The sequence below is a fragment of the Zonotrichia albicollis genome, chromosome 38 (genome assembly GCF_047830755.1).
Source record: "Zonotrichia albicollis isolate bZonAlb1 chromosome 38, bZonAlb1.hap1, whole genome shotgun sequence".
Lineage (NCBI taxonomy): Eukaryota > Metazoa > Chordata > Aves > Passeriformes > Passerellidae > Zonotrichia > Zonotrichia albicollis.
Window position 1 is genome coordinate 200,086 of NC_133856.1, and position 19,420 is coordinate 219,505.

A 19,420-nucleotide genomic window follows, 5' to 3' on the forward strand; every position below is an offset into this window, starting at 1 on the left:
CATAGAGAGTGTCCAGGGGCTCATAGGGAGCTGCCAGGACCTGCAGAAGAGCATCAGCTCGGCCATCTCGGCACTGGGAACCACCCTAAGCACAAGGTGAGAGCACTACGTACCTGCCAGGACCTGCCAGGAACCATAGGGACCTTCCAGGGGCTTGTAGAGACCATCCAGGGGTTCATATGTACCTGCCAGGACCTGTCAGGGGTTCATAGGAACCTGCCAGGGGTTCATATGGAGCTTCCAGGACCCATAGAGAACACCCAGGGGTCCATAGAGACCTTCCAGGAGTTCATATGCACCTGCCAGGACCTTCCAGGAGTTCGTATGTAGGTTCCAGGATCCATAGAGAGCATCCAGGCGTTCATATGGAGCTTCCAGGACCCATAGAGAGCATGCAGGAGTTCCTAGAGACCTCCCAAGACCATCCAGGAGTTCATAGGAACCTTCCAGGGGCTTGTAGAGACCATCCAGGGGTTTATATGCACCTGCCAGGACCTGCCAGGGGTTCCTAGGGGGCACAGAGACCATCCAGAACTTTCTAGGGCCTTGTAGAGACCTTCCAGGGGTTTATATGCACCTGCCAGGACCTGCCAGGGGTTCATATGGAGCTTCCAGGACCCATAGAGAGCATCCAGTAGTTCATATGTACCTGCCAGGACCTGTCAGGGGTTCATATGGAGCTTCCAGGATCTGTAGAGAGTATCCAGGGGTTCATAGAGACCTTCCAGGACCTTCCAGGGGTTCATAGGAACCTTCCAGGATCTGTAGAGAGCATCCAGGGGTTCATAGAGACCTTCCAGGAGTTCATATGCACCTGCCAGGACCCATAGAGACCTTCCAGTAGTTCATATGTTCCTGCCATGATCTGTCAGTGGTTTATAGAGACCTTCCAGGACCTGCCAGGGGTTCATAGGAACCTGCCAGGACCCATAGAGACCTTCCAGTAGTTTGTATGTGCCTGCCAGGACCTGTCAGGGGTTTATAGAGACCTTCCAGGACCTGCCAGGGGTTCATAGGAACCTGCCAGGACCCATAGAGACCTTCCAGTAGTTCATATGGACCTGCCAGGGGTTCATATGGAGCTTCCAGGACCCATAGAGAGCATGCAGGAGTTCCTAGAGACCTCCCAAGACCATCCAGGAGTTCATAGGAACCTTCCAGGACCCATAGAGACCTTCCACGACCTTCCAGGTCCTTGTATAGACCATCCAGGGGTTTATATGCACCTGCCAGGACCTGCCGGGGTTTTCTAGGGGGGCACAGAGACCATCCAGAACTTTCTAGCGCCTTGTAGAGACCATCCAGGGGTTTGTATGGAGCTGCCAGGACCTGCTGTGGAGCTCCACAGGATCCATAGGTTTGAATGGAGCTTCCAGGACCCATAGAGAGCATCCAGGAGTCCATAGAGACCTTCTAGGAGTTTATATGCACCTGCCAGGACCTCCCAGCACCTTCCAGGGTTTCATAGGAACCTTCCAGGATCTGTCGAGAGTATCCAGGGGTTCATAGAGACCTTCCAGGACCTTCCAGGGGTTCATATGCACCTGCCAGGACCCATAGAGAGCATCTAGTAATTCATATGTACCTGCCAGCACCTTCCAGTAGTTCATATATACCTGCCAGGACCTATCAGGGGTTTATAGAGACCTTCCAGGACCTTCCAGGGGTTCATGAGGGCATTCCAGTGTTACATAGGGACCTGCCAGGACCTTCCATTGGTTCACAGAGACCTTCTAGGTGTTCCATTGGCCCTTCCAGGACCTGCCAGGGGTTCATGGTGACCTTCCAGGGTTACATACGGACCTGCCAGGACCTTCCATGGGTTCATGGTTACCTGCCAGGGCTTCGTAGGGACCTTCCAGGACCTTGCATTGGTTCATAGGGACTTTCCAGGGTTACATAGAGACCTGCCAGGACCTGCCAGGAGTTCATGGGGACATTTTAGGGATTCCCAGGAACCTTCCAGGACCTTCCAGGGTTCATAGAGATCTTCCAGGGTTTCATGGTGACCTTCCAGGACCTTCCAGGGGTTCATAGGGACCTTGCAGAGTTACATAGGGACCTGCCAGGACCTTGCATTGCTTCATAGGGATCTTCCAGGGTTACATAGAGACCTGCCAGGACCTTCCATGGGATCATGGGGACCTTCCAGGTGTCCATAGGGACCTTCCAGGACCTTCCAGAGGTTCATGGGGCCCTTCCACGGCTTTCCAGGAGTCTCCATTGCCCTTCCAGGACCTTGCTGATTTTATTTATTTCTCTTTTGCAGCCGCCCCCCCACCAGAGGACCCCCCCCCTTCCCCTCCCCCCGCCCCCCCGGAGCCCCCCCAGCCCCGGGGACCCACACAGGGACCTGCCAGGACCTGCCAGGGGTTCATGGGGACATTTTAGGGATTCCCAGGAACCTTCCAGGATTCATAGAGATCTTCCAGGGTTTCATGGTGACCTTCCAGGACCTTCCATTGGTTCATAGGGACCTTCCAAGACCTTCCAGGGTTTCATAGGGACCTGCCAGGACCTTCCATAGGATCATGAGGACCTTCCATTGGTTCATAGGGACCTTCCAGGGCCTCATACGGATCTTCCAGGACCTGCCAGTGGTTCATAGAGATCTTCCAGGGTTACATAGGGACCTGCCATGTGTTCATGGTGACCTTCCAGGACCTGCCAGGGATTCATGGGCCCTGCCAGGGTTACATAGGGACCTGCCAGGACCTTCCATTGGTTCATAGGGACTTTCCAGGGTTACATAGGGACCTGCCAGGACCTTCCAGAGGTTCATGGGGCCCTTCCAGGGCTTCCCAGGACCCTTCCAGGACTTTCCAGGAGTCTCCATTGCCCTTCCAGGACCTTGCTAATTTTATTTATTTCTCTTTTGCAGCCGCCCCCCCGCTGGAGGACCCCCCCCCTTCCCCTCCCCCCGCCCCCCCGGAGCCCCCCCAGCCCCGGGGACCCACACAGGGACCTGCCAGGACCTGCCAGGGTTACATCGGGACCTGCCAGGTGTTCATAGGGACCTTCCAGGGTTACGTAGGGACCTGCCAGGACCTTCCATGTGTTCATAGGGACCTTCCAGAGCGTCATACGAATCTTCCAGGCCCTTCCATTGGTTCATAGGGACCTTCCAGGGTTACATAGGGACCTGCCAGGACCTGCCATGTGTTCATGAGGACCTTCCAGGTGTTCATAGGGACCTTCCAGGACCTTCCAGAGGTTCATGGGGCCCTTCCAGGTCTTCACAGGACCCTTCTAAGACACTTCCAGGACCTTCTAGGACTTGCCATTGCCCTTCCAGGACCTGTCTAACTGTTTTATTTCTCTTTTGCAGCCGCCCCCCCACCGGAGGACCCCCCCCTCTTCCCCTCCCCCCGCCCCCCCGGAGCCCCCCAGCCCCGGGGACCCACACAGGGACCTGCCAGGACCTGCCAGGGGTTCATGTGACCTTCCAGGACCTGCTAGGTGTTCATAGGGACCTTCCAGGGTTACGTAGGGACCTTCCAGGACCTTCCATTGGTTCATAGGGACCTTGCAGAGTTACATAGGGACCTGCCAGGACCTTCCATTGGTTCATAGGGACTTTCCAGGGTTACATAGAGACCTGCCAGGGTTACATAGGGACCTGCCAGGACCTTCCAGAGGTTCATAGGGCCTTCCGGGACTTCCCAGTACCCTTCCAGGACCTTCTAGACTTGCCATTACCCTTCCAGGACCTTGCTAATTTTATTTATTTCTCTTTTGCAGCCGCCCCCCCCGCCGGAGGACCCCCCCCCTTCCCCTCCCCCCGCCCCCCCGGAGCCCCCCCAGCCCGAGCCCGCCCCTCCCCCCCCCGCCTCCCCTCCCCCCAGCTCTGCCGCCCCCGCCCCGGGGGATCCCCCAGCCCCCCCCGGGGGTCCCCGGAGCCCCCCGAGCCCCCCGAGCGCCCCTGCACCTGGCGCAGAAGCAGGGCACGGCCGCCGTGTGCGGGGACACCAGCGACGAGGAGGAGAGCGGCGGAGAGGGCATCTTCAGAGAGAGGGACGAGTTCGTGGTCAGGGTGGAGGACATCCCTGCGCTCAAGGTGAGACTGGGAGCGACTGGGATGGACTGGGAGCGACTGGGATGGACTGGGATAAAGTGGGAGGGACTGGGAGGGCACTGGGAGCACTGGGGACAGCAGTGACGAGGAGCAGAGCGGGGGAGAGGGCATCTTCCGGGAGAGGGACGAGTTCGTGGTGAGGGTGGAGGGGACATCCCTGCGCTCAAGGTGAGACTGGGAGGGACTGGGACGGACTGGGAGGGACTGGGATGGGACTGGGAGGGACTGGATGAACTGGGAGGGACTGGGAGGGGAGTGGAGGAGACTGGGGGGCGCTGGACATCAGGACGTGGCACTGAGGAAGGGACTGGGAGGCACTGGGAGAGACTTTGAGGGGACTGGGAGGGACTGGGAGAGACTGGACTGAACTGGGATGCACTGGGATGGACTGGGAGCACTGGGGACAGCAGTGACGAGGAGCAGAGCGGGGCAGAGGGGATCTTCAGGGAGAGGGACGAGTTCGTGGTGAGGGTGGAGGGGACATCCCTGCGCTCAAGGTGAGACTGGGACGGACTGGGAGGGACTGGGAGGGACTGGGATACACTGGGATAAACTGGGAGGGACTGGGAGGTGAAGAGAGGGGAGTGGGAGGCACTGAGAGTGGGGATCTGGCACTGAGGAAGGGACTGGGAGAGATGTGGAGAGCACTGGAGAGACTGAGAGGGCACTGGGAGGGACTGGGATAAACTGGGAGGGACTGGGAGTGAACTGGGAGGGACTGGGATGGACTGGGAGAGACTGAGAGGGCACTGGGAGGGACTGGGAGTCACTGGGATGGACTGGGAGTGAACTGGGAGGCAAAGCGAGGGGAATGGGAGGCACTGAGAGTGAGGATCTGCACTGGGGAAGGGACTGGGAGAGATGTGGAGAGCACTGGAAGGGCACTGGGAGGGACTGGGAGAGACTGAGAGGGCACTGGGAGGGACTGGGAGGGACTGGGATGGACTGGGAGGGACTGGGAGGGCACTGGGAGCACTGGGGACAGCAGTGACGAGGAGCAGAGCGGGGCAGAGGGGATCTTCAGGGAGAGGGACGAGTTCGTGGTCAGGGTGGAGGGACATCCCTGCGCTCAAGGTGAGACTGGGATAAACTGGGAGGGACTGGGATAAACTGGGATGGGACTCAGAGGGACTGGGATAAACTGGGAGGGACTGGGAGGTGAAGAGAGGGGAGTGGGAGGCGCTGGGAGTGAGGACATGGCACTGAGGAAGGGACTGGGAGAGATGTGGAGAGCACTGGGAGAGACTGAGAGGGCACTGGGAGGGACTGGGAGGAACTGGGAGTGAACTGGGATGGACTGGGAGGGACTGGGGTGGACTGGGAGGGACTGGGATGGACTGGGATAGCACTGGGAGCACTGGGGACAGCAGTGACGAGGAGCAGAGCGGGGCAGAGGGGATCTTCAGGGAGAGGGACGAGTTCGTGGTGAGGGTGGAGGGGACATCCCTGCGCTCAAGGTGAGACTGGGACAGACTGGGATGGACTGGGATAGACTGGGAGGGACTGGGAGGGACTGGGATAAAGTGGGAGGGAGTGGGAGGCAAAGCGAGGGCAGTGGGAGGCACTGAGAGTGAGGATCTGGCACTGAGAAGGTGACTGGGAGAGATGTGGAGAGAGCACTGGGAGGGACTGGGATAAACTGGGAGTGAACTGGGATGGACTGGGAGGGACTGGGATGGACTGGGAGGGACTGGGAGGCAAAGTGAGCGGAGTGAGATGCGCTGGGAGTGAGGATCTGGCATTGAGAAGGTGCTTGGGAGAGATGTGGAGAGCACTTGGGAGGGAACTGGTCTGGACTGGGATAAACTGGGGTGCACTGGGAGGGAGTGGGAGGCAAAAAAAGAGGAGTGGGAGGCGCTGGGAGTGAGGATCTGGCACTGGGAAATGGACTGGGAGGCACTGGGAGAGACTTTGAGGGCCCTGGGAGGGACTGGGAGTCACTGGGATGGACTGGGAGGGACTGGGAGTGAACTGGGATGGACTGGGATAGACTGGGAGTGAACTGGGAGGCCAAGCAAGGGGAGTGAGAGGCACTGGGAGTGAGGATCTGGCACTGGGAATCGGAGTGGGAAAAGGACTGGGATAAACTGGGGGAGACTTTGAGGACACTGGGATAAACTGGGAGTGAACTGAGATGGACTGGGAATCACTGGGATGGACTTTGAGGGGACTGGGGTGGACTGGGATAAACTGGGAGGGACTGGGAAGCAAAGCAAGGGGAGTGAGAGGCACTGGGAGTGAGGACATGGCACTGGGAAATGGACTGGGAGGCACTGGGAGAGACTTAGGGCACTGGGATAAACTGGGAGTGAACTGGGATGGACTGGGAGGGACTGGGATGGACTGGGAGGGACTGGGAGTGAACTGGGATGGACTGGGAGTCACTGGGATGGACTGGGAGCACTGGGAGTGAGGACATGGCACTGGGAAAGGAACTGGGAGCACTGGGAGAGACTCCACTCAGAACTGGGATTGAACTGGTGTTGAACTGGGATTGAACTGGTGTTTAACTGGGACTGAACTGGTGTTTAACTGGGACTGAACTGGGACTGGTGTTTTACTGGTGTTTAACTGGGATTGAACTGGGATTGAGCTGGTGTCGAACTGGGATTGAACTGGGATTGAACTGGTGTTTAACTGGGACTGAACTGGTGTTGAACTGGGATTGAGCTGGTGTTTAACTGGGACTGAACTGGTGTTGAACTGGGATTGAGCTGGTGTTTAACTGGGATTGAACTGGTGTTTAACTGGGGTTGAACTGGGATTGAGCTGGTGTCGAACTGGGATTTGGGGCAGAATTTTTGGGTTTTGGGGTTTCTGTGACTCTGGAGGGATTTGGGGTAAATTTGGGATGGATTTGGGGTGAATTTTTGGGGGATTTGGGGGGATTTTGGGGTTCCTGTGACTCTGAACGGCTCTGGATGGGTCTGGATGGATTTGGGGTAAATTTGGGGTGAATTTTTGGGGGGGTTTTTGGCATTCCCATGACTCTGGGTGGGTCTGGATGAATTTGGGGTGGATTTGGGGTGAATTTTTTGGGGGGATTTTGGGGGGATTTTGGGGTTTCGGTGACCTTGAATGGGTCTGGATGATTTAGGATGGATTTGGGGTAAATTTGGGGTGACTTTGGGGTGGATTTTTGGGGGATTTTTGGGGGATTTTGGGGTTCTCGTGACTCTGAACGGCTCTGGATTGCTCTGGGTGATTTGGGATGAATTTAGGATGGATTTGGGGTGAATTTGGGGTGAATTTTTGGGGGGATTTTGGGGTTCCTGTGACCCTGAACGGCTCTGGGTGGGTCTGGATGGATTTGGGGTGAATTTGGGGTAAATTTGGGGTGAATTTTTGGGGGGATTTTTGGCATTCCCATGACTCTGAATGGCTCTGCATGGGTCTGGATGGATTTGGGGTGGGATTTGGTGTAAATTTGGGGGGATTTTGGGGTTCCTGTGACCCTGAACGGCTCTGGATGGATTTGGGGTCAATTTGGGGTGAATTTTTGAGAGATTTGGGGTGGATTTAGGATGGATTTGGGGTGACTTTGGGGGTGGATTTTGGGGTAAATTTGGGGGGATTTTGGGTTTTCGGTGACCTTGAATGGGTCTGGATGATTTAGGATGGATTTGGGATGGATTTGGGGGTAACTTTGGGGTGGATTTTGGGGGGATTTTGGGGTTCCTGTGACCCTGAACGGCTCTGGATTGCTCCGGATGAATTTGGGATGGATTTGGGATAAATTTGGGGTGACTTTGGGGTGAATTTTGGGGGGATTTTGGGGTTTCGGTGACCTCGAATGGGTCTGGATGATTTAGGATGGATTTAGGATGGATTTGGGGTAACTTTGGGGTGAATTTGGGGTGAATTTTTGGGGGATTTTGGGGTTCCTGTGATTCTGAACGGCTCTGGATTGCTCTGGGTGATTTGGGATGGATTTGGGGTTAATTTGGGGTGAATTTTTGGGGGATTTTGGGGTTCCTGTGACCCTGAATGGCTCTGGATTGCTCTGGATGGATTTGGGATGGATTTGGGGTAAATTTGGGGTGGATTTGGGGTGAATTTTTGGGGGGATTTTGGGGTTCCTGTGACTCTGAACGGCTCTGGATGGGTCTGGATGGATTTGGGGTAAATTTGGGGTGAATTTTTGGGGGGTTTTTGGCATTCCCATGACTCTGGATGAATTTGGGGTGGATTTGGGGTGAATTTTGGGGGGGATTTTGGGGTTCCTGTGACCCTGGATGGCTCTGCATGGGTCTGGATGGATTTGGGATGAATTTGGGGTGAATTTTTTGGGGGATTTGGGGTAACTTTGGGGTGAATTTTGGGGGGATTTTGGGGGTTTCGGTAACCTTGAATGGGTGTGGATGATTTGGGATGGATTTGGGGTAACTTTGGGGTGAATTTTGGGGGGATTTTGGGGGGATTTTGGGGTTCCTGTGACCCTGAACGGCTCTGGATGGGTCTGGATGGATTTGGGATGGATTTGGGGTAAATTTGGGGTGAATTTTTGGGGGATTTTGGGGTTCCTGTGACTCTGAACGGCTCTGGATTACTCTGGGTGATTTGGGATAGATTTGGGGTAACTTTGGGGTAAATTTGGGGGAATTTTGGGGTTTCTGTGACCCTGAACGGCTCTGGATTGCTCTGGGTGATTTGGGATGGATTTAGGATGGATTTGGGATGGATTTGGGGTAACTTTGGGGTGAATTTTTGGGGGATTTTGGGGTTCCTGTGACTCTGAATGGCTCTGGATTGCTCTGGGTGATATTTGGGATGGATTTGGGGTAACTTTGGGGTGAATTTGGGGTGAATTTTGGGGGATTTCGGGTAACTTTGGGGTGAATTTTGGGGGGATTTTTGGCATTCCAATGACTCTGGACGGCTCTGGGTGGGTCTGGATGAATTTGGGATGGATTTGGGGTCAATTTGGGGTGAATTTTTGGGGGATTTGGGATGGATTTAGGATGGATTTGGGGTAACTTTGGGGTGAATTTTGGGGGATTTTGGGGTTTCGGTGACCTTGAATGGATCTGGATGATTTAGGATGGATTTGGGATGGATTTGGGGTGACTTTGGGATGGATTTTGGGGGGATTTTGGGGGATTTTGGGGTTCCTGTGACCCTGAACAGCTCTGGATGATTTAGGATGGATTTAGGATAAATTTGGGGTAACTTTGGGGGTGAATTTTGGGGGGATTTTGGGGTTCTTCTGACTCTGAATGGCTCTGGATGGATTTGGGATGGATTTGGGGTCAATTTGGGGTGGATTTTGGGGTTTCGGTGACCTTGAATGGGTCTGGATGATTTAGGATGGATTTGGGATGGATTTGGGGTGACTTTGGGGTGGATTTTTGGGGGATTTTGGGGGGATTTTGGGGTTCCTGTGACCCTGAATGGCTCTGGATTGCTCTGGATGATTTAGGATGGATTTGGGATGGATTTGGGGTGACTTTGGGGTGAATTTTGGGGGGATTTTGGGGTTTCAGTGACCTCGAATGGGTCTGGATGATTTAGGATGGATTTGGGATAAATTTGGGGTGACTTTGGGGTGGATTTTGGGGGATTTTGGGGGATTTTGGGGTTCCTGTGACTCTGAATGGCTCTGGATTGCTCTGGGTGATTTGGGATGGATTTGGGGTTAATTTGGGGGTGAATTTTTGGGGGATTTGGGGTGGATTTAGGATGGATTTGGGGTAATTTGAGGTGAATTTTGGGGTTTCGGTGACCTTGAATGGGTCTGGATGATTTAGGATGGATTTAGGATGGATTTGGGGTGGATTTGGGGTGAATTTTTGGGGGATTTTTGGGGGATTTTGGGGTTCCTGTGACCCTGAACGGCTCTGGATTGCTCTGGGTGATTTAGGATGGATTTGGGGTAACTTTGGGGTGAATTTTGGGGTGAATTTTGGGGTGATTTTGGGGTTCCTGTGACCCTGAATGGCTCTGGATGGACTTGGGATGGATTTGGGGTGGATTTGGGGTAAATTTGGGGTGAATTTTTGGGGGGATTTTGGGGTTCCTGTGACCTCGAATGGGTCTGGATGGGTCTGGCTGATTTGGGATGGATTTGGAGTAAATTTGGGGTGGATTTTGGGTGAATTTTTGGGGGATTTTGGGGGGGATTTTGGGGTTCCCGTGACTCTGAATGGCTCTGGATTGCTCTGGGTGATTTGGGATGAATTTAGGATGGATTTGGGATAAATTTGGGGTGACTTTGGGGTGAATTTTGGGGGATTTTGGGGTTCCTGTGACTCTGAACGGCTCTGGATTGCTCTGGATGAATTTGGGATGGATTTAGGATAAATTTGGGGGTGACTTTGGGGTGGATTTTGGGTGGATTTTGGGGGGATTTTGGGGTTTCAGTGACCTCGAATGGGTGTGGATGATTTAGGATGGATTTGGGATAAATTTGGGGTGACTTTGGGTGGATTTTGGGGTGCTGACCCCCCGTTTCCCCCAGCTGGCGCTGCAGACGGGCCGGGAGCCGCCGCCCATCTGGAGGGTGCAGAAGGCGCTGCTGCAGAAATTCACCCCCGAGATCAAGGACGGGCAGCGCCAGTTCTGCGCCACCAGCAACGTGAGGGACCCCCAAAAACACCCCCAAATACCGGGGAGACCCCCAAAAAACACCCCCAAAATACCGGGGAGACCCCCAAAAAACACCCCAAATCTCTGGGTGAAAAATCCCACCCCAAACCTGGGATGTGTCACTGAAATCGGAGATTTTTCCCCTAAAAAATCCCAAGATTTCCCTAAAAAATTTGAGAGCTTTCTCTGAAATTTGGGGGTGCTCTAAAAATGGGGGGGACCCCAAAAAAAACCCCCAAATCTCTGGGTGAAAAGTCCCACCCCAAACCTGGGATGTGTCACTAAAATCGGAGATTTTTCCCCTAAAAAACATCAAAATTTCCCTAAAAATGGGAGATTTGGGATCTTTCCTCAAATTTTGGGGTGCCCTAAAAATGGGGGGACCCCAAAAAAAACCCCCAAAAATTGGAAGGATAACCCTGAGGTGAAAATCTTCACCCCAAACCTGGGATGTGTCACTGAAATCGGAGATTTTCTCCCCTAAAAACCATCAAAATTTCCCTAAAAATTTGAGATTTGGGGCCTCTCCTCAAATTTTGGGGTGCCCTAAAAATGGGGGGACCCCAAAAAAAAAACCACCAAAATTTGGGAGGATAACCCTGAAAATCTTCACCCTAAATCTGGGGCATGGCACTAAAATCTGAGATTTTCTCCCTTAAAAAAAATCAAAATTTCCCTAAAAAATGGGAGATTTGGGATCTTTCTCTGAATTTTGGGGTGCCCCAAAAAATACCGGGGTGACCCCAAAACTATCGGGGACACCCCCAAAAATGGGATTTTGGGATTTGGGGTCCTTGGAGTAATTTTGGGGGGAATTTGGGGGATTTTGGGGAGAATTTTGGGGGGCCTGGGAAGGTTTTGGGGTGGATTTTGGGGTAATTTGGAGAGGAATTTTGGGGGATTTTTGGGGTGATTTTGGGTAAATTTTGGGGGTCATTTTTGGGGTAATTTTGGGGGATTTTTTGGGGATTTTTGGGGTAATTTTTTGGGATTTTTGGGGGAATTTTTGGGGAGATTTTGGGTAAATTTTTGGGGTGATTTTGGGGATTTTTTGGAGTAATTTTTTGGGATTTTTGGGGTGATTTTGGGGGATTTTTGGGGTAAATTTTTTGGAGTTTTTGGTATTTTAGGGTAATTTTGGGGGTAATTTTGGAGGGATTTTTGGAATGAATTTTTGGGTGGATTTTAGGGGATTTTGGGGTGCCCCTGACCCCCCCATTTTTGCCCCTCCCCCCGCAGTACCTGGGGTGGATTTTGGGGTGGATTTTTTGGAATTTTTGGTATTTTAGGGTAATTTTTTGGGGGATTTTTGGAGTAATTTTTTGGGATTTTTGGGGTAATTTTTGGGGGGATTTTTTGGGATTTTGGGGGGATTTTTGGGTGGATTTTTGGGGGATTTTTTGGGTAATTTTGGGGGGGGATTTTTGGGGGGATTTTTTTGTGTATTTTTGGTTAATTTTGGTGGGATTTTTGGGGGATTTTTGGTTAATTTTGGGGGGATTTTTGGGGGATTTTTTGTGTATTTTTGCTTAATTTTCGTGGGATTTTTTGGGGATTTTTGATTAATTTTGGGGGGATTTTTTGGGGATTTTTGGGGGGATTTTTGGGGTGCCCCTGAGCCCCGATTTTGCCCCTCCCCCCACAGTACCTGGGATGGTTTTGGGGGGGATTTTGGGGGATTTTTGTGTGGTTTTGGGTAATTTTTGGTGGGATTTTTTGGGGATTTTTTGGGTAATTTGGGGGGGGATTTTTGGGGGGATTTTTTTTGTGTATTTTTGGTTAATTTTGGTGGGATTTTTTAGGGATTTTTGGTTAATTTGGGGGGGATTTTTGGGGGGATTTTTTGTGTATTTTTGGTTAATTTTGGTGGGATTTTTTGGGGATTTTTGGTTAATTTGGGGGGGATTTTTTGGGATTTTTGGGGATTTTTGGGGGGATTTTTGGGGATTTTGGGGTGCCCCTGACCCCCCATTTTTGCCCCTCCCCCCGCAGTACCTGGGGTGGATTTTGGGGTGGATTTTTTGGAATTTTTGGTATTTTAGAGTAATTTTTTTTGGGATTTTTGGGGTAATTTTTTGGGATTTTTGGGGTAATTTTGGGGGGATTTTTGGGGTAATTTTCCAGAGATTTTTCTGGTAATTTTTTGGGGGATTTTTGGGATAAAACTTTTAGAGTTTTTGGTATTTTAGGGTAATTTTTGGGTGGATTTTTGGGGATTTTGGGGTGCCCCTGACCCCCGTTTGTGCCCCCCCCCCGCAGTACCTGGGCTATTTCGGGGATGCCAAGCACCGGTACCAGCGGCTCTACGTCAAATTCCTGGAGAACGTCAACAAGAAGGATTACGTGAGGGTGTGCTCGCGGAAACCCTGGCACCGCCCCCTGGCGCTCAGGTGGGCACTGGGACACACCTGGGCACACACCTGGGCACACAGCTGGGCACACACCTGGGTACATGGGGACAGTGAGGGTGTGCTCCAGGAAACCCTGGCACCGCCCCCTGGCGCTCAGGTACAATGGGCACACCTGGGCACACACCTGGGGACATGGGCACACACCTGGGGACCTGGACACACCTGGGCACACACCTGGGGACATGGGGACAGTGCCCGCTGGTGCTCAGGTGGGCACTGAGATACACCTGGGCACACCTGGGCACACCTGGGCACACACCTGGGGACATGGGGACAGTGAGGGTGTGCTCGCGGAAACCCTGGCACCGCCCCCTGGCGCTCAGGTACAATGGGCACACACCTGGGGCACCTGGGCACACCTGGTCACAGACCTGGGTACATGGGCACACACCTGGGCACACACCTGGGCACGCCTGGGCACACACCTGGGTACATGGGGACAGTGAGGGTGTGCTCCAGGAAACCCTGGCACCGCCCCCTGGCGCTCAGGTGGGCACTGAGATACACCTGGGCACACACCTGGGCACACCTGGGGCACCTGGGCACACCTGGGCACATGGGGACAGTGAGGGTGCGCTCCAGGAAACCCTGGCACCGCCCCCTGGCGCTCAGGTACAATGGGCACACCTGGGGCACCTGGGCACACCTGGGGGCACACCTGGGTACATGGGGACGGTAAGGGTGTGCTCCAGGAAACCTTGGCACCGCCCCCTGGCGCTCAGGTGGGCACACCTGGGGCACCTGGGCACACCTGGGCACACACCTGGGCACACCTATGGGTACCTGGTCACACCTGTGGGTACACCTGGGCACACCTGTGGGTACCTGGGCACACCTATGGGCACACCTTGGCACACCTATGGGTACCTGGGCACACGTGGGCACACCTGGGGCACACATAGGCACACCTGGGCACACCTGTGGGTACCTGGGCACACCTGGGCACACCTATGGGTACCTGGGCACACCTGTAGGCACACCTGGGCACACACCTGGGGCACCTGGGCACACCTGGGCACACCTGGGCACACCTATGGGTACCTGGGCACACGTGGGCACACCTGGGGCACACATAGGCACACCTGGGCACACCTGTGGGTACCTGGGCACACCTGGGCACACCTATGGGTACCTGGGCACACCTGTAGGCACACCTGGGCACACACCTGGGGCACCTGGGCACACCTGTGGGCACACATAGGCTCACCTGGGCACACCTATGGGTACACCTGGGCACACCTGGACTCACCTGGGCACACCTGGGGCACACCTATGGGTACCTGGGCACTCCTGTGGGCATACCTGGGCACACCTGGGCACACCTGTGGCCACGCCCCCTCTAACCCCGCCCCTTTCCCCCCCCACAGGAGACAAACCCACCCCAAGCCCAGCGCCCCCAAAGCCCCTCCCCCCCCCAGACCCGACCCCCCGGACAAACCCCAAAAACCCGAAAAAGCCCAAAAGCGGAAAAAACCCCAAAAACGGAGAAACAGCCCCGGAGCGAGGCCGCCCCTCCCCCCCCCCGCGCCCCCACGCGGGGCCCCCCCCGCGCCCCCCCCGCGGCCCCCCCCAAGGCCAAAGCGAAGCCCCCCAAGGTGAAGGCGGAGCCCCCCCCCAAAAAGAGGAAAAAATGGCTCAAGGAGGCTGGCGACGACGTCGGAGTCGGAGTCGAGCGGGGACCCCCCGAGCGAGGAGAGGGTGAGGACAATGGGGGACCCCGAATTGGGGGAGGGGGAACCCAAATTGGGACCCCCAAATTGGGGAGGGGGACACGGCATTGGGGAGGGGACCCCCCGAGCGAGGAGGGTGAGGAACGGGGGGACCCCAAATTGGGGAGGGGCGCATGGATTGGGGAGGGGGGGCACGGGATTGGGACCGCCCAAATTGGGGAGGGGGGCACAGCATTGGGGAGGGGGACCCCCCGAGCGAGGAGGGTGAGGAACGGGGGACCCCAAATTGGGGAGGGGGGCCCCAAATTGAGACCCCCAAATTGGGGAGGGGAAACCCAAATTGGGGAGGGGGGCACGGAATGGGGACTCCCAAATTGGGGAGGGGACCCCCGAGCGAGGAGGGTGAGAGCAATGGGGGACCCCAAATTGGGGAGGGGGAACCCAAATTGGGACCCCCAAATTGGGGAGGGGACCCCCCGAGCGAGGAGGGTGAGAGCAATGGGGGACCCCAAATTGGGGAGGGGGACACGGAATTGAGACCCCAGAATTGGGGAGGGGGGCACGGCATTGGGACCCCCAAATTGGGGAGGGGACCCCCAGAGTGAGGAGGGTGAGGCATGGGGGACCCCAAATTGGGGAGGGGGCACGGATTTGGGACCCCCAAATTGGGGAGGGGGACATGGGATGGGGACCCCCAAACTGGGGAGGGGGAACCCAAACTGGGGAGGGGGGCACGGGATTGGGGACCCCAAATTGGGGAGGGGGACACGGATTGGGGAGGGGGCACGGATTAGGACCCCAAATTGGGGAGGGGGTCATGGAATTAGGACCCGCAAATTGGGGAGGGGGGCACGGAATGGGGACCCCAAATTGGGGAGGGGGTCATGGAATTGGACCCCCAAATTGGGGAGGGGGGCACGGAATGGGGACTCCCAAATTGGGGAGGGGGCACAGGTTTGGGACCCCAAATTGGGGAGGGAACCCCCAGAGTGAGGAGAGTGAGGAACAGGGGACCCCGAATTGGGGAGGGGGGAGACCCCAAAATTTGGGGAGGGGGACCCCTAAAGCGAGGAGGGTGAGGACAATGGGGGGACCCCGAATTGGGGAGGGGGAACCCAAATTGGGGGGAGGGTCATGGAATTGGGACCCCCGAATTGGGGAGGGGGGCACGGAATGGGGACCCCCGAATTGGGGAGGGGGACACGGAATTGGGGACCCCAAATTGGGGAGGGGGGACCCCGAATTTCAGGGTCTCCCCTTAAAGGGCCCATGCGCCTTTATAATGGGGGCGTGTCTCCAACTCGTGGGCGGGGTTTTTCCCTTTTTTGGGTGTGGGCGTGTCCCTGTGCCTCTCCCCTTAAAGGGCCTGCGCTCCTTTAAAAGGGTGTGACTCTCAAAGGGGCGTGGCTCCCTTAAAGGGGCGTGGTTTTCTCTTAAAGAGGCAGCGCTCCTTTATAACAGGGGCGTGTCTCTGACTTGTGGGCGGGGTTTTTCCCTTTTTTGGGAAGTGGGCGTGTCTACCCTTAAAGGGTCAGTGCTCCTTCAGAATGGGGGTGTGTCTCCAACTTGTGGGTGGGGTTTCTCCCTTTTTTGGGAAGTGGGCATGTCTTCTCTTAAAGGGCCAGCGTTGCCTTAGAATGAGGGCGTGTCTCCGACTTGTGGGCGGGGTTTTACCCCATTTTTGAGGTGTGGGCGTGTCCCTGTGCCCCTCTCCTTAAAGGGCCCGCGCTCCCTTAAAAGGATGTGACTCTCAAAGGGGCGTGGCTCTCGCTTAAAGGGCCAGGGCTCCTTTATAACGAGGGGGTGTCTCCAGCTTGTGGGCGGGGTTTTTCCCTTTTTTGGAAAGTGGGCGTGTCTTCTCTTAAAGGGCCAGCGTTGCCTTAGAATGAGGGCGTATCTCCATCTTGTGGGCGGGGTTTTACCCCATTTTTGGGGTGTGGGCGTGTCCATGCACCCCTCTCCTTAAAGGGCCCACGCTCCCTTAAAAGGGTGTGACTCTCAAAGGGGCGTGGCTCTCGCTTAAAGGGCCAGCGCTCCTTTATAACGAGGGGGTGTCTCTGACTTGTGGGCGGGGTTTTTTCCTTTTTTGGGAAGTGGGCGTGTCTATCCTTAAAGGGCCAGCGTTGCCTTAGAATGAGGGCATGTCTCCGACTTGTGGGTGGGGTTTACCCCATTTTCGGGGTGTGGGCGTGTCCGTGCACCCCTCTCCTTAAAGGGGCCGCGCTCCCTTAAAAGGGTGTGACTCTCAAAGGGGCGTGGCTCTCGCTTAAAGGGCCAGCACTCCTTTATAACAGGGGTGTGTCTCTGACTTGTGGGCGGGGTTTTCCCTTTTTTGGAAAGAGAGCATGTGTACCCTTAAAGGGCCAGCGTGTCTCCAGTTTGTGGGTGGGGTTTTCACCCCATTTTCGGGGTGTGGGCGTGTCCGTGCGCCCCTCCCCTTAAAGGGGCCGTGTCCGGCAGAGCGGGCCCCGCCGGGGCGGGTGCTGAACACGCGGGCCATGAAGGAAATGTACCGGAGCTACGTGGAGATGCTGGTCAGCACCGCCCTGGACCCCGACATGATCCAGGCCCTGGAGGACACCAACGGTGAGCCCCGCCCCCCACCCACCCAGGGACCCCCCAGAATCTGCCCCTGACCCCCCCTTGGTGCCCCCCCAGATGAGCTGTACCTGCCCCCCATGCGGAAAATCGACGGCATCCTCAACGACCACAAGAAGAAGGTGCTCAAGAGGGTGACGCTGAACCCCAGCCTGCAGGTGAGGGGGCTGGGGGGGGCTGTGGGGCTGGGGGGGCGCTGTGGGGCTCAGGGGGCTTGGGGGACCCCACGGTGATGTCCCTGTGCCCACCTGTGGTGTCACTGAGCTCACCTGTGCCCACCTGTGGTGACCCTATGGTTACCTGTGCTCACCTGTGCCCACCTGTGGTGTCATTGAGCTCACCTGTGCCCACCCGTGCCCACCTGTGCTGTCCCTATGGTGTCACTGTGCCCACCTGTGCTCACCTGTGGTGTCCCTGTGGTGTCACTGAGCTCACCTGTGCCCACCTGCTCTCACCTGTGCACACCCATGCTTCCCTGTGCTGTCCCTGTGCTCACCTGCACTCACCTGTGCTGTCCCTATGGTGTCACTGTGCCCACCTGCACTCATCTGTGCCCACCTGTGCTCACCTGTTGTGTCCCTGTGGTGTCACTGAGCTCACCTGTGCTCCTCTGTGCCCACCTGTGCCCACCTGTGCTGTCCCTGTGGTGTCCCTGTGCTGTCCCCACCCTCACCTGTGCTCACCTGTGCTGTCCCTGTGGTGTCACTGAGCTCACCTGTGCCCACCTGTGGTGACCCTGTGCTGTCCCCGCCCTCACCTGTGCCCATCTGTGCCCACCTGCCCTCACCTGTGCTGTCCCCGCCCTCACCTGTGCCCACCTGTGCTGTCCGTGTGCTGTCCCTATGGTGTTCCCTGTGCTGTCCCTGCCCTCCCCTGTGCCCACCTGTGCTGTCCCTGTGCTGTCCCCACCCTCACCGGTGTCCCTGCCCTCCCCTGTGCCCACCTGTGCCCACCTGTGCTGTCCCCGCCCTCCCCTGTGCCCACCTGTGCCCACCTGTGCTGTCCCTGTCCTGTCCCCACCCTCACCGGTGTCCCTGCCCTCACCTGTGCCCACCTGTGCTGTCCCTATGGTGTCCCTGTGCTGTCCCTGCCCTCACCTGCCCCCACCTGCCCTCCCCTGTGCCCACCTGCCCTCCCCTGTGCTGTCCTTGTGCTGTCCCCGCCCTCACCTGTGCCCACCTGTGCTGTCCCTGTGCTGTCCCTATGGTGTCCCCTGTGCTGTCCCTGCCCTCCCCTGTGCCCACCTGTGCTGTCCCTATGGTGTCCCCTGTGCTGTCCCTGCCCTCCCCTGTGCCCACCTGTGCCCACCTGTGCTGTCCCTATGCTGTCCCTGTGCTGTCCGTGCCCTCCCCTGTGCCCACGGGTGCTGTCGGTGCCCTCACGGTGCTGACCCTGCCCTCCCCTGTGCCCACGGGTGCTGTCGGTGCCCTCACGGTGCTGTCCCTGCCCTCCCCTGTGCCCACCTGTGCTGTCCCGGTGCTGTCGGTGGCCTGACGGTGCTGTCGCTGCGCTCCCCGCCGGCAGGAGGCGCTGCACACGTTCCCGCAGCTGCACGCCGAGCCCGGCGAGTCCCTGGTGCGGCTGCGCCCGGGCGGGGACCCGTACAACCGAAAAACGCTGAGCAAGGTGAAACGGAGCGTGGGCAAACCGCAGGTACGGATTTGGGGGTACCTGGGGGGCACAGGTGGGGTTTGGGGGGACCCGTACAACAGAAAAACGCTGAGCAAGGTGAAACGGAGCGTGGGCAAACCGCAGGTACGGGCACCTGGGGGTACCTGGGGGGCACAGGTGGGGTTTGGGGGGACCCGTACAACCGAAAAACGCTGAGCAAGGTGAAACGGAGCGTGGGCAAACCGCAGGTACGGATATAGGGGTACCTGGGGGGCACAGGTGGGGTTTGGGGGTACCTGGGGGTACCTGGGGGGCACAGGTGGGGTTTGGGGGGTACCTGGGGGTGCCTGGGGGGCACAGGGTGGGGTTTGGGGGTACCTGGGGGGCACAGGTGGGGTCTTGGGGGTACCTGAGAGGGCACAGGTGGGGTTTGGGGGGCTCCTGAGGGGGCACAGGTGGGGTTTGGGGGA

At 56.5% G+C, this 19,420-nt stretch overlaps 1 protein-coding gene across 1 annotated transcript in view; it reads left to right on the forward strand.

Moving 5' to 3' along the window:
* PRR12 (proline rich 12) overlaps window positions 1-19,420 on the forward strand; it is a 49,859-nt gene that overhangs the window by 25,162 nt on the left and 5,277 nt on the right. Inside the window, 10 exon segments of the mRNA XM_074531639.1 lie at window positions 2,882-2,942; window positions 3,760-4,057; window positions 10,533-10,649; window positions 12,920-13,050; window positions 14,439-14,524; window positions 14,527-14,714; window positions 14,716-14,769; window positions 17,204-17,327; window positions 17,400-17,497; window positions 18,864-18,992. Coding sequence (XP_074387740.1) covers window positions 2,882-2,942; window positions 3,760-4,057; window positions 10,533-10,649; window positions 12,920-13,050; window positions 14,439-14,524; window positions 14,527-14,714; window positions 14,716-14,769; window positions 17,204-17,327; window positions 17,400-17,497; window positions 18,864-18,992 — 1,286 coding nt within the window.